Source organism: Pygocentrus nattereri, chromosome 25, assembly GCF_015220715.1.
Source record: "Pygocentrus nattereri isolate fPygNat1 chromosome 25, fPygNat1.pri, whole genome shotgun sequence".
Classification (NCBI taxonomy): domain Eukaryota; kingdom Metazoa; phylum Chordata; class Actinopteri; order Characiformes; family Serrasalmidae; genus Pygocentrus; species Pygocentrus nattereri.
Genome location: NC_051235.1, coordinates 17,267,553 through 17,282,978, shown reverse-complemented (window position 1 = coordinate 17,282,978; position 15,426 = coordinate 17,267,553). Strand labels below are relative to the sequence as shown.

At 42.2% G+C, this 15,426-nt stretch overlaps 1 protein-coding gene across 4 annotated transcripts in view; it reads left to right on the top strand.

The window, feature by feature from the left end:
- The window catches only part of igdcc4 (immunoglobulin superfamily, DCC subclass, member 4), a 113,872-nt gene that overhangs the window by 28,800 nt on the left and 69,646 nt on the right, over positions 1–15,426 (top strand). For 2 of the 4 annotated variants that reach the window (XM_037534573.1, XM_017706212.2), the window contains exon 2: positions 15,129–15,419. In XM_037534573.1, the coding sequence (XP_037390470.1) occupies positions 15,129–15,419 (291 nt within the window). Of the gene's footprint in view, positions 1–15,128; positions 15,420–15,426 lie in introns of those variants that run through there. The other 2 variants (XM_037534574.1, XM_037534575.1) reach the window with 2 other exon arrangements.

The window sequence follows — 15,426 nt, the reverse complement described above, 5'->3', positions numbered from 1 at the left end:
CCACCCTCCAGCCTCCACACATAATGCCCTCCTGACCCCGGCTATGCCCTGACACTCTGTCCATGAATATCACGAACAGGAGTGGAGACAGGGCACAAATCTGGCAGAGTCCAATGCTAACACTGAAAGAGTCTGACTTAATGCTGAGTATATGGACACAGCTCTCACTCCGGGAGTACAGAGATTGGATAGCCCGGAGTAGTAGCCCCGTCACCCCATATTCCCAGAGGACCTCCCACAAGATATCTCAAGGAACACGGTTGTAAGCCTTCTCCAAGTCTGCAAAACCCATGTAGACTGGGTTGGCAAACTCCCATGTGCCCTCAACAGTCTGTGAGAGGGTGAAAATATGGTCCAGTGTTCCACGGCAGAGACAGAATCTGCATTGTTACTCCTCAGTCCGAGGTTCAACTATCGGTTGGAGTCTCCTTTCCAGCACCTTTGCATAGACTTTCCCAGGGAGGCTGAGCAGTGTGATGCCCCGATAGTTGGCACACACCCTACGGACCACCCTGGTCTGCCAGTCCAAGGGTGCTGTTCCCGAGGTCCATGCAATATTGCAGAGATGTGTTAGCCATGACAGCCCCACAATATCCAGAGCCTTAAGCGTCTCTGGACGAATCTCATCCACCCCCGGTGCCTTGCCACTGAGGAGCTTGCCAACTACCTCAGTGACCTCAACCAGGGAAATGGGAATTGACACCCCAGGAGACACTGGCCCTGAGTCCCGTGAGGGAGGCATGTCTTCTGGATTAAGGAGTTCCTCAAAGTGCTCCTTCCACCGACCGACAATATCCTCATTTGAAGTCAGAGTTTCTCCACCCTTGCCGAATACAGCTTGTGCGCAGCCACTCCTGAGTCGCCGGACACTTGTTCATAACCTCTTTGAGGCTGAACGAAAGTCTTTTTCCATGGCCTCACCAAACTCCTCCCATGCCCTGGGTTTTGCTTCTGCTACCGTTGCAGCTGCCACACTTTTAGCCTGTTGGTACCTATCTGCTGAATCAGGAGTCTGTCAGGCCAACCAGTCCCCTCTTTCTTCAGCTTGACGGCCTCCCTCACCACCGGTGTCCACCAGGAGCTTCTTGGGTTACCACCCTGACAGGCACCCACAAGCTTTTGGCCACAGCTACGCCTGGCAGCGTCCACAATGGAGGTTTTGACCAGGGTCCATTCAGACTCCATGTCCCCTACCACCTCGGGGACATGAGAAAAGCTCTCCCAGAGGTGGGAGTTGAAATCATTCCTCTGACACTCATTCCCAGCACACCCTCACTATTTGCTTGGGCCTACTGGGTCTGACCATCAGTCTTCCCTGCCATCTGATCCAGCTCACCACCAGATGGTGATCAGTTGACAGCTCAGCGCCTCTCTTCACCCTAGTGTCCAGAACATATGGTCCCAAGTCAGATGAAATGACATGAAAGTCGATCATTGATCTTTCACCCAAGGAGCTCTGGTACCATATACACTTGAACATGAACATCCTTGTGTTCGAACTTTGTGTCTGTTATGGGCAATTCATGCCTGGCACAGAAGCCCAATAACAATTCACTATTCGGGTTTAGATTGGGCAGGCCGTTCTTCCCAATCATGCCTCTCCAGGTCTCCCAGTCATTGCCAATGTGAGCATTGAAGTCTCCCAGTAAGACTATGGAGTCTGTAGGTGGGACCCTTTCCAAAACCTAGCCCACTCGCTCCAAGAAGGCAGAATACTCTGACCTGTTGTTTGGTGCGTAAGCACACACAACAGTCAAAGTTTTCCTCTCTGTGATTTTAATTCACATTGAGGCAACCCTCTCGTCCACCGGGACAAACTCCAGCTGCATGGTCTCCAACCGGTGACTTGTGAGTGTTGGACAGTTTCTCGCTGCAATTAAACTTATCAGGTAACCTATCAGGTATCAAGTGCGCATGAAGGCAGACAAGTCAGTTCATCTTCAAATTATTGATGTTTGCCCTAAATTTCTCTTTGCCTTTTCGTTAGCTATAAGCTATGTGATTGTTGCATGTGTTGCTATGGTGACCAGCAGTCTGTGCTCCAAACTTAAGGGTGATGAATGAGCAGGTATAGGCTACAGCGTTTAAGACCGTTTATTGTTAAATCTGTGTTAGAACAATCAGCAAAGCTTTATTTTACTGCAAAGGAGGATTAATTTGACCTAAAATTCTAATTCTGCTGTTGAGCCACAACAGGGCAGTACAAGAGACGCATGTTGCCGACCGCTGGTGTAGGGCAAAGCACAGAGGACGTTCAGAGCTATTGTCTACTCATAGACTGGGGTTGTATCTAGAGCCTAACCACAGCCTACTATATACATGACTAATACATTTTGTAAGCTGAACCACTGGATGTAATCATTCAGGGCCCTGCTTTTTGTATTTAACCCCCCATTTCAAGGGACCCTAATTAATGAGACACTCGGCAGATCATTTTGTATTCTTCGTTGCTGCATCATCAGTTCAGAAGGTCTAGAGCTGCATCTGAAGTCTGTTGCTGTTGTCTCTCAACGTGAGAACTGAAGAAGTGTCTAATGTGAAACGTGGAAATCAACTGTTAAGTACTTTACCAAGAAGCAAGATGAAGGAATTTATTGTTTTGAATTGTGCTATATCTGTGTTGTATATTCTGTATTGTGTGTGCCCGTGCTGTGACTGTATTGAGAACATTCTTCTGTCTTTTCTTGTTTATCCCTATATGGTCGTGTTTGTCACACCTGTTACTTGCCCTGTATGAGCTGGGTCTAATTTTGGCATCAGTTCAGCTATATAACTGTGTCAGCCTTATGTCTTACGGGCTGGCTAGGTGTCTGGTACCTGCAGGCAAACGAATAAAGATCTCTGTACAGAACAACAGGCTGGTCCCCTGGATTTCTGAGGGTTTGAAATTCTACAAAGCGTAAACTGGAAGGCATCACCATGGCAAACAACTTGGCAGACCACAAAAGACCAAATGGATGGCCAAATGATATGTTCAGTCATAAAGAAAACATGTTGAATAGTCATGGACACTAAACAAAATATACACAAGCTGTATGTGTATCAAAGAGCACCGTGTAGAGAAGAACACATCAGCATCAGGGGTTTAAGCACAGTATGTAAACCACTGGAAAGCCTGAAGAGCAGATAGGTTTACAGGTGCTCAAAAATGTGCTTATAAAGTGCATTAAAAAGCCTTCTGCATAGATCAGACGCAGATCATCTCCCAGACAGCTACAAGAGAGAAGGAATGAGAAAAATGTAATACTTCCATTCATGTAATACGGACCACCTCCAGTGTGAGACGTGGTGGTATGGGCTTGTATAGCTGCCAGTGGAACTGGTTCATATCTTTATTGATGATGTGATGGTAGACGGCTGGAGGAGAATGAATTCTCTACTGAAGCTGAAGCATTTATCTACTCAGCCAAGTGCCTTCACACCTAGTGAATAGTGTTTCACCTTGCAGTAGCAACAAATTACTAAAGCTGCGGTGTTTTTCAGGGACTGGAACTTTCTTAACTGGTCAAGTCAATCAACCGACCTGCACTCCACTTACTAAAGGCAAGACTGAAGACCAAAGCCCCCAAAACAAGCAGGAACTAAGAATTGTTACAGACCTGGCAGAGCATCACCAGGAAAAATATCCATGTTTGGTGATCTATAGGGGTTGTAACCAAAACTGAACATATCAGTTACATTCAAGATTAAGTTGCTCAGTTACTTATTATCCCCTGAAATGTCACTGGGTTTTGTTGAGAATTCTGCTTTTCTGTTATACAGTTTAAACTCCCTTCGTTCCAAGTAGTTCTATGATTTGTCATCTTTCTTCTCAGAGGGAAAGAGTTAAAAAAGGAAATGCTCGTCTAAATGGGCAGTTGAACTCCATAAACTGTAGTATTGACCGAACAGTATCACAGAGCATTGATTATTTTGTGTTTTATGCTGAGGAAAGGGACTTGGACAGAGGCCACAATGCTTAACCAACCTCACTGCAAACTTTTAAAACAAGATAAAAATATTTTTAAAAATAGCTGGCGTTCCTTAATGTGAAACCAGATCAAACTTTTTCTATTTAGAGTTTCTAGCCAATAGTTAGATTTTCTAGACTATATTCTTTTTTTTGCATTGAAATGGGAAATTTGAGTAGGTTATGATTTTCCCCTATGTTAACAGGGTGATTCAAAAAGATTAATCTGATTTCAAAGCGCCATATTTTTACAAGAGTGAGTGCAGTGACACCTGACATGCTCAATCGAGAATGGGATGAGTTTAACTATGACGTTTATGTTGTTTGTACAGGTTCCTACTGAGTACTAGTAAAATTACGCAGTAAAGCATTTTTACTGCATTGTTCTGTAATGATTTTCAGGTGAAATAAATCATTTTGAAATCGGATGAATCTTTTTGAATCACGCTGTATTTCTCAGGACAGCAACTGATACTTGCCCACAATCTTAAGTTCAGTGTGTCTTTTGAGATTTTAACACATCTGAGCAGCATTTTGTACTTTGCCTATGTTACTGAAATGTTTTTTGTTTTTTTTTTTCCTTCAGAAAATATCTGCAGTTATGATGGGTTCATCTTGTGAACTAAGGTTTTACTGAGAAATGTCACAAGAACACTTCTTACATCTTCCGGATAGACATTATACTTTGTATTACTTTTTTAATTTAAAAGGCTGACAGTGTGACAGTTGAGTAGTGGTAGGAATGATAACCATATTCATTTCCCACATTAACCATCCATCATCACTGTAACTGCTACAGCAAATCTGATCCATGGTTATCAGAGTTTTAAGAATTAAAGGAAGCATTTTGCTACTGTCAGAACAAAACTCTGTATTTAGTAAAAAGGCAACTTTGTGGAACAATGCAAAATATTCTTAACTTTTAATGCAACTAAATAGATAAATAATTTTTTTGCAAATAATTTTGGACCATTTCTGTTGGTCCGATCATTATAAAATGCTGACACATCAAAAAATGTCAAAAAATGAAAATTGGACAAACAACAAAAATGGAGTTACAAGGTTTTGTCCCGACAGAAATGATTTACAAAATATTCGGGTTTGGACATTGGAAAGTGACATTGGTCTTCACATGTTGTGGACGCCTGATGTGTAAAAACTATGATTTTGGGAATAACTTTGTTTTCCGGCTTGTAATGATAATGCATTCAATGAACAAAAATACAGACATACCTCAAACAAACATTACTCACTGCTACCCTCTAAACGTGTTAAAGCACCAATCAGAAGTTAGAACTTTTGTTGTTTAAGACCTTTGGCATGTCTCAATAAATATGCTTTTTGCTTTATTTAAATGCCTTTGCCACAGCCCAATGAAATTGCAGTTTACTTTGGTTGCGAAGTGAAAACAGTTGTGAAAACAGTTGCAGTCTGCATCAATAATTGCTATCAGGCTATTATGGTATAATTGTGACAGAGCTAATTGTTTCATATCGTTACTGTTGGATAAAACCCTGTGCACCTGTAACTTTGCAGGAGAAGAAAAAACACTTACCCTTCAGTGTAAGTTAATGTTGCAAGATTTTAAGTAATTGTAGACAATTTTTTTTATGTACTCATCACCACATTTTGGTATGGTACAAGATACTTGTACAATGGTACAAGTGTTTTGTGAAGGATATACAAAGAGAAGAATGTTGCTTTATTGTCTTACACGCTTCAAATGATGCCAACATAAAAGGAATCACATAGAGGCACTACTTGAAATTGTGGATATATACTGTACATATTAGTTGAAGATTTCTGCATTAAACACAACTATAGTACAATATGTCCATGATTATATGAGAAAAATGAAAAAAAAAGTTAATGAAATGGTTGTCAATAATAACAAACTACATTTCCTAGTAGAAGAATTGTTTACTGCAGTTATGATCAATAATAAATTATTTATTGAACTGTTGTGTATTTTGTTGTATTTTCTGCTGTCATTGGTTTATTATAGCAATGGAAGACTAGGATTTTGCCATGGATATATCTTGTGATATAACACCATATTGGTTAACACTTCAGATCATGTCAATATGTTAATTCATTCAAGCAAACACAGAGACACAAAGCGCTTCAGGAATATCTGAAATTGGCCTGGATGCTCAGAACATACATTTTTGTGCTTCGTTAAAATGCTTGTTTGGATATTGTGCTCTTCTGTGATATGTCTTGTAAAGGCCAGGCTGAGATGTCAAACGAACCTCTAATTTGCTTTATTTCACACAGTCTCTAATGGACAGTGATGGAACCTGATCGTTTTACATGATCTTTACACCGTTGTATTCTTGGTTTCCTTATTCTTTGCTGAAATAAATATCTCTGATAAGCAGTGTTCATCAATTTAAAATCTGATTAGATTTTATTTTGGTTTTTAAATAAATTTCACCTACCCTGTAACCTTACGGTTAGGCTACACTCTTAGCAAAAATGGTACACATGTTCTAAAACAGAGGTCACCAGCCTTGGTCATGGATATCTACCTTCCTGTGTAGTGTAGTTCAAACCACAGTCTGCCACACTTGTGCAATAAACTACTCAGAAATCCTCGATTGGCTGATGCATTTAAATGCATTGATTTAGGTAAAGGGGGTCAGGGGTGGGGAGTACATGTAAAAATATTTAAGCATTTAGATAGTTTGCTTACACCCCTTTTGTTTAATAGTGTATATAGATATATACACTGTATTGCCAAAAGTATTTGTTCATCTGCCTTCACACGCATATGAACTTGAGTGACATCTCATTCTGAAGGGTTTAACATGATTTTGACCCACCCTTTGCAGCTATAACAGCTTCAGCTCTTCTGGGAAGGCTTTCCACAAGGAATGTTGAAGGAGTGTGTTTATGGGAATGTCTGACCATTCTTCCAGAAGTGCATTTGTGAGGTCAGACACTGCTGTTGGATGAGAAGGCCTGGCTCGCAGCCTCCGTTTTAGTTCATCCCAAAGGTGGTCTTTCGGGTAGAGGTCAAGACTCTGTGCAGGCCAGTCAAGTTCTTCCATACCAAACTCGCTCATCCATGTCTTTATGGACTTTGCTTTGTGCACTGGTGTGCAGACATGTTGGAACAGAAAGGGGCCATCCCCAAACTGTTCCCACAAAGTTAAGCGCATGAAATTGTCTAAAATCTCTTGGTCTGTTGAAGCATTAAAAGTTCCTTTCACTGGAACTAAGGGGCCGAGTCCAGCTCCTGAAAAACAACCCAACACCATAATCCCCCATCCACCAAACTTTACACTTGGCACAATGCAGTCAGACAAGTACTGTTCTCCTGGCGACTGCCAAATCTGGACTCATCCATCGGATTGACAGACGGATAAGCGTGATTCGTCACCCCAGAGAACACGTCTCCACTGCTCAAGAGTCCAGTGGTGGCGCTCTACACCACTGCATTCGACGCTTTGCGTCGTGCTTGGTGATGTAAAGCTTTGATGCAGCAGCTCGGCCATGGAAACCCATTCCATGAAGCTCTCTAAGCTGTTCTTCAGCTAATCTGAAGGCCACATGAAGTTTGGAGGTCTGTAGCGATTGACTCTGCAGAAAGTTGGCAACCTGTGCGCACTATGCGCCTCAGGATCCACTGACCACGCTCTGTCATTTTACGTGGCCGACCACTTCTTGGCTGAGTTGCTGTCATTTCCAATCACTTCCACTTTGTTACAATACCATTGACAGTTGACTGTGGAATATTTAGTAGGAAATTTCACTACTGGACTTGCACAGGTGGCATCCTATCACAATACCATGCTGGAATTCACTGAGAGCAAACCATTCTTTCACAAATGTTTATAGAAGCAGTCTGCATGCCTAGGTGCTTGGTTTTATACACATGTGGCCATGGAAGTGATTGAATCATATTTTATTCATTTGTTTGTAACATTTGCTTTCATCATAACATTGACAAACAGCACATTGTTTGAAGTTTGAAATAAGCCTTAAGTGGCAAAGCTCCCTATGTTTACTGAATGTGAATGTGAGATGTATTATAATCTGGACATAAATCCTCAGAGTAACACTAGCTAACTATCCATTTAGAGGCATCAGAGATGTGCAGGCTGACTGCAGCAGGAGGGGGTGTTACAGTTCAAGGTAAATAAAAGTAAATCAAAAATGTAGTTTGAAAGGTTGACGTAGCTCGCAGTCTTCAAATTGATTCTGGCCTTCATTGATGATAGCCGTTTTCCAGACCATTTCTGAAAGCCCTTTGTGCCATTTAATGGGAAAATCTGCTATCACCATTTTCTTTCTGATGGTGAATGAAGTGGTTTCACATTTTGACACAAACAGGTCCTCTGCTACACATTAACCCTCTCACACACAATCAGAGCAGACTGCGGTTGTCATGTTCTTGTGTGTAGAAGGTGTAAGGTGAGATCATTGGTAATGTATAACCATATTGAACATTTTATTGCATAATGTGACTAATATATCACTGTGAATGGGCCATCGTGGGTCAGTGTCAAAACTCTGTATTTGTGTGGCACTGTTAGTCACTGCCAAGTGTTAGTCTGTGCTCTCTTCAAATACTAATACATAGCTGGTGGCCACATTACAAAAAAAGTTCACCATCTCCTGATAATAATAGTAATATTATTATTACTATTATTATGAAAGGTTGCCCTGATCCAGTTTTTTTGCGCTCTGATCTGTTTTAAGTCTCTATTTTCATAGATAATAATTTACATTATCAGCCAGTACACATGATCCCCTGCAGCTTAGACCAACATACTCTTCTGTTTTTGGTTTATTTAAATTTTTCCCCAATTTTCTTCCCAGTTTAGTCGTCTCCAATTCCACTCCCCCAATCACACGATACTACCAACGTTAGGGGGTGAAGGTTAGCACAGGCTTCGTCTGAGACCTGTGAAGCCAACCGCCACATCTTTTCAAACTGCCATCATTGGACAGCTAAACGCACTCAGAGGAGAGCGCCAACCACCAGATCTGTTACGTCAGCTAACATGCCTGCACTGACTAGCATCGCATTTGGTGATGGGGGGAAAAGGAGGGGCCATCCTACCCACCCAGAGAGAGCAAGGCCAATTGTGGTCTCTTGGACTCCTGGCCACAGATGGCTGTAGCATCTCCAGGGATCAAACTCACTGCATGCACACTGTGTACGCTGGGTATAAACCAGTTATAAACTGCTCTGTTAGGGTTAGTATGTTATTAGTTGTATATCTTCATAAAGAAATATTATTGGTGATTGTGTGATTAGTGGTTTGTGATGGCATTGTGTTGGTGCGATGTGATCAGTGGTTTGTGAGGGCATGGTAACTGTGTGATTAGTGGTTTGTGATGGCATTGTGTTGGTGTGATGTTATTAGTGGTTTGTGAGGGCATGGTGATTGTGTGATTAGTGGTTTGTGATGGCATTGTGTTGGTGCGATGTGATCAGTGGTTTGTGAGGTCATGGTATTGGTGTGATGTGATTGTTGGTTTGTGAGGGCATGGTAATTGTGTGATTGGTGGTTTGTGAGGGCATGGTAACTGTGTGATTAGTGGTTTGTGATGGCATTGTGTTGGTGCGATGTGATTAGTGGTTTGTGAGGGCATAGTGATTGTGTGATTAGTGGTTTGTGAGGGCATGGTAACTGTGATTAGTGGTTTGTGGTGGCATTGCGTTGTGTGATGTGATTGGTGGTTTGTGAGGACATGGTGATTGTGTGATTAGTGGTTTGTGAGGGCATGGTGTTGTGTGATGTGATTGGTGGTTTGTGAGGTCATGGTAATTGTGTGATTAGTGGTTTGTGATGGCATGGTGTTTGTGCGATGTGATTAGTGGTTTGTGGGGGCATGGTGATTGTGTGATGAGTGGTTTGTGATGGCATTGTGTTGGTGCGATGTGATTAGTGGTTTGTGAGGGCATGGTGATTGTGTGATTAGTGGTTTGTGATGGCATTGTGTTGGTGCGATGTGATCAGTGGTTTGTGAGGGCATGGTATTGGTGTGATGTGATTGTTGGTTTGTGAGGGCATGGTAATTGTGTGATTGGTGGTTTGTGAGGGCATGGTAACTGTGTGATTAGTGGTTTGTGATGGCATTGTGTTGGTGCGATGTGATTAGTGGTTTGTGAGGGCATAGTGATTGTGTGATTAGTGGTTTGTGAGGGCATGGTAACTGTGATTAGTGGTTTGTGGTGGCATTGCGTTGTGTGATGTGATTGGTGGTTTGTGAGGACATGGTGATTGTGTGATTAGTGGTTTGTGAGGGCATGGTGTTGTGTGATGTGATTGGTGGTTTGTGAGGTCATGGTAATTGTGTGATTAGTGGTTTGTGATGGCATGGTGTTTGTGCGATGTGATTAGTGGTTTGTGGGGGCATGGTGATTGTGTGATGAGTGGTTTGTGATGGCATTGTGTTGGTGCGATGTAATTAGTGGTTTGTGAGGGCGTGGTGATTGTGTGCTTTGTGTTGGTGCGATGTGGTTAGTGGTTTGTGAGGACATGGTGATTGTGTGATTAGTGGTTTGTGAGGGCATGGTGTTCTGTGATGTGATTGGTGGTTTGTGAGGACATGGTGATTGTGTGATTAATGGTTTGTGATGGCATTGTGTTGTGTTGGTGCGATGTGATTAGTGGTTTGTGAGGGCATGGTGTTGGTACGATGTGACTAGTGGTTTGTGAGGGCATGTTGGTGCAATGTGATTAGTGGTTTGTGATGGCATTGTGTTGATGCGATGTGGTTAGTGGTTTCTGAGGGCATGGTGATTGTGTGATTAGTGGTTTGTGAGGGCATGGTGCTGATGCAGTGTGATTTATATGGTCATGGTGATGTGACTGCTGCAAAGTGGTAGTGATGGTGCGATGTGATTGGTGGTTTGTGAAGGTATGGTGATGGCATGATGTGATTGGTGGTTAGTTAGGAAATAGTGATGGTATGATTTAATTGGATTATGAAGGCGTAGTGTTGGGGCAGTGTGATTGATGGTTTATGTGGGCATGGTGATGGTGTAATGTGATTGATTTGTGAGGGTGTGGTGATGATTTGATCAGTGGTTTGTGAGGACATGGCAAAGGTGTGATGTGATTGGTTACTGAGAACAGGGTGATGGTGCGATGTAAGTATGTGCCATTTAAAAAAAATGTGTTGCAGGTATTGTATGATACCTGCTGCTGAAGACACTAATAAATCAGTGTCACTGTAACTGGGTATGAACATTTTTTAAGAGCAGAATACCCAGAAGCCGCATGAAGGCTGTCAAAAGGTTCTGGAAGCCTAGCTAAAGGAGATCCACTGACAAAGCACTGAAAACTGACTGCAAATGCTTTTAATGACTTAATGAGACTTAATTGGACTTTTAATGGAGAGATGGGAGGGAGTGCAAAGAGAAAAGCAGCAGAGGCGAGAAAGGGACAGGGTGTGTGTGTGTGAGAGGGAGAGAGAGAGAGAGAGCACGGGAGAAAGACAGAGAAGCGGGTGAGGTCAGATGGGGTGAGTGTGCCTGTATTGTGGCGACACTGCATACTCTTACACACACACACACTCGCTCTCTCTTTCTCTGCCTGCTGTTATTAGCTGATGGAAACTAGGCCAGTTCCTCTGATGTAGCCCTCTTAAGCTCCACCCCCCCTCTTTTGTACCTTTCATAGGGGCAGGATCATAGAGACTGGTGTTATTTGTGCTCTCTCTCTTTCTCTCTTTCGCTCTCTTTCTCTCTCTCTCTCTCTCTCTCTCTCTCTCTCCCTCTCTCTCTCACTCACACACACAGACACACACACAGACACACAGACTAATAGAGTATCCTCATTTGGACTGATGCTGGCCTTTTCTAAGCCAGCGGCACTATGGCCTTATTTTCACCCATAAACCATAAACTGAGCAGGATCATGCAGCCTCCTGCTGTTGGACATCCAGAGGCTTTTGTGTGTGTGTGTGTGTGTGTGTCTGTTTTTCCCCCTCCTTTTCTTTCTCTTCGTTGTGGTCCTGCTTTATCTGCACTCTGTACAGCTTCACTGGCTCATCACATTTAAACTGTTGAATGTATTGCACATACAGGCTAATTAAGGGTGGACAGTGATATGTTGTTGTTACTGTGATTACACTCAGTACACTTTTCTGAGTATATTACGGATACTGTGTTAAAAGCAGCACTGCTGTTTTGCTGATGCAGTTAGTTTGTTCCAGTGTCACACAACCACAGAAGGAAGGTTTGCTGTCATAAATAACCATCCACATACATAGAAATATCCTATATATGCATAAGAAAATGCCAGTGTACTTTGAGTTAATATTTCTGCCATATAAAGGGGACTTTCCAAAACCAGCAGTGAACTCAAAATATGATTTATGAGATTTTATATGTAATGTTAAAGTGGAGATCAATTATTTAGGAACTATTTGCTAAATTTCCTTCAGGATCAATAAAGTGTCTGTACGTCCGTCCGTCTGTCCGTCCAGCCTTACGACAGCGGGTGGTATATTGGTATAAAAGTGAATACTGCTATGGGTTCTCTGAGATTATGAATTTTGCTGTACTGCAGATGCCATGATAAGTACAATCACACTGAACCACAAACAGCGCAGTCCCTGAGACAAAACAAACATGAACAGCTTAAATAGTCTTATACACTCAACAAAATCATGTTTTACAAAAACAGCACCGCTGAGTGCTGCTTGCCTCCACTCTTACATTAATCAGTACAGATTTGTATATAGTATAGTGTGTTGTTGGGTGTGTGCCACATGCATGAAGCATCATAAATTCCTTCAGTTTTGCCAGTCATGCTGTGTGGTGTTCGCATTTATTTTACTTTGCGAGGCTTTTCATTTTAAACTGTTTTATTTTGCTCTATTGGACCAGAGCCATGATTCTGTGTTGGAGAAAAAGAGATTTTTCCCATGCCATGTTTTATGTTTCATTTTTTCCCCAGCATGTTAAATGCAGCAAATAAACTTTCATTTTGTATTATTATGTGCAGAAGTGTGTTCTGTGTACATAATATAGATAAATTATTTTCACCTGACCAGGAATGCCCAAACTTTTGTACACCACTAAACCTCTCTGCCACAAATTTTACAGAATTTAAAAATATATTTTACGCTAGAGCTTAATTTTAAACAGTCGTAAAACAAGCAGGTTACTAACTTTCTGTGAGTGAGCGTTTAGAGGCATTAAACTCTTAAGACGTCTGGTTCCCATCACCACCACTGTAACAATTCTGACTCTTTGTTTACATCTTAAACATTTAATTATGCAAAAAATCAGTCATTGATTTTGAGAAATCAGTGCAGTTCCCCTTTAAAATGAATAGTCTTGGCATCTCTTCTTATTTGCGCTGCTTCTCCCCCCCCCCCCCCCCCCCCCCCCCCACCCCTCTCTCTTTTTACCTTATTGCTTTCTCTCTCAGATCACATAGATCTCTCCTTCTCTGTTAAACACACAAACACAGAGACACACGCACACATGCGCGTGCACACACACTAGTTGCGGGGTGGGCTCCCACTTTAATCTAGGAAATAATTCCGCTTCCCATTAGCTTAATTAATCGTGGGCTTTACTGCAGTGTGTGAGAGCAGAATACAAGCTCGTGCCTGTGTGTGTGTGTGTGTGTGTGTGCAGGGCTGCGAACCTGCAAGCGCCTCTCTGCAGACGAATAAAGAAATGATGGCCATGTGTAGTCCGGTGTGTAAGAAACAGTCATTTGCTTGTTTCAGATGGCTCTCTTTTATGTCGCAAATGCCTTTTAATGAATAAGCGTGCGCTCCTGCCGTATGGATTCTGCTGTTTTTGTCTTGCCTGGCTGAGAATGCAGCGGAATTGGCAGAATCATTAGGAGAAATGTGCCTCTGGCATCGAACGGCTGGCAGCATCAATGGGACCGTAAATGTGGAGTGTTGGATTTGTCAGATGATGCCATGTTGGTATAGGTGCATGTTTATCACCCACATCATTGATTTAAAGGTAGAGTAAGCAGCTGTGCCTTTGGAAGGGAATAAAATGATTTCTATAACAAAAAGCAGTTAAATTCATTTATTTATTAGGAAATAAGCACAGGCTGTTCATTATCCCCCTCATTTTTTTGTGGTCTTCGTTGGACGTTTTGTGGTTTTCTGGATTACATTGCAACCTACAAAAAAAACGCAGTGCTGTTGGAACATAGATCTGCATGATATGGGCAAAATATCATATTGTGATTCAGTTGCTGTTACTGTGACATTCTTCGTAATGTGATTGTTGTGTTTGTATTACCACCATGGCCACTTAATTAGAAACGCCTACCATGTGGATCTACCTTGTTGGTGTAAAGTTGGAGACTTTCGTCCATGTGTTGGTGCAGAATTTGTGTTAGCCATCCTCTCAAGCTTCATCAAAGATCAGTTTCTGACCACAGAGTCACTCTTGGCTGGTTGTCAAACTCCCAGTGTAGCAGTGACATGGAAACACTACGATTCAGAGTTACTGCTGGTCAGTGGTGGTCCTGTGGTCAGAAAGTAAGGAATGAATCAACAGACAGACTACAGTCTGTAATTGTGCATTTTTAACTACCATTTTTAGTGTTATTCTGCTTCTAATTCTTCTTTTTTATTTGAAGATTATACTAAGATTATATTTGGCGAATGGAGGAACAGCAAAGTAAGAATTTCATTGTACAGTCTAACTGCCTGTTTCTGCTGTGCACATGACAATAAAGCTATTGAATCTTGAATCAACAGACGATTTATAACAGAGATGGAGGTCTAATCTTATGTACCTTTATATAATAAAAAAAAAAGACTAACCCATTGACATGGATAAATGGTATGTTGTAGGAATTTAGCGATTAGTCAGTGAAGTTAATGATATTGATTGTTAAAAAAAGGCCAGTATCCATTAATATATAACTGTAATGTTTATTTGAATTGTGGTCATTTCATCAGAATTTAATACAGAGAATGTAGAGGCTGATATGGATTACAATGTTTCGATGCACAATGAAAGAAGAAATTGCTTGTCATACAAGCAGATCTTTAAATGATGGTGGTGAGGAAATGAAGAAGGCATAGTTTTTACAGTAGTCGATTAACTGAATAATAATGTGTTGCAATGTTGATCTTTGCAGCGTTGATGCTATGAGCATCTTGACCGTTCACAGTTGCAGATGAATTTTTCATGCAGCATGTAACATAACTGTTCTCTTCTTTGCAGAGAATCCTGTGTCTGTGGAGCTGAGCTGCGGGGCCGGTCCCGTCCATGTGATTCTGGAGCCTCCTGACCCTGTGCTACTGGACTGCCACCTGGGGGCCGCAGAGGCTCCGGTCAACGTCACCTGGCTGCGGGACGGGGCGGTGCTGAGTGAGAGCGAGGCCACTCAGCTCCTCCACAACGGCTCTCTGCTGGTCTTGCCCACCAGTAGAGAGGTGGAGGGCGCATACAGCTGCCTCAGTGGCAGCTCTTTTGGGGCGCTGACCAGCCGCACGGTCACTCTGCAGCTGACCAGTGAGTA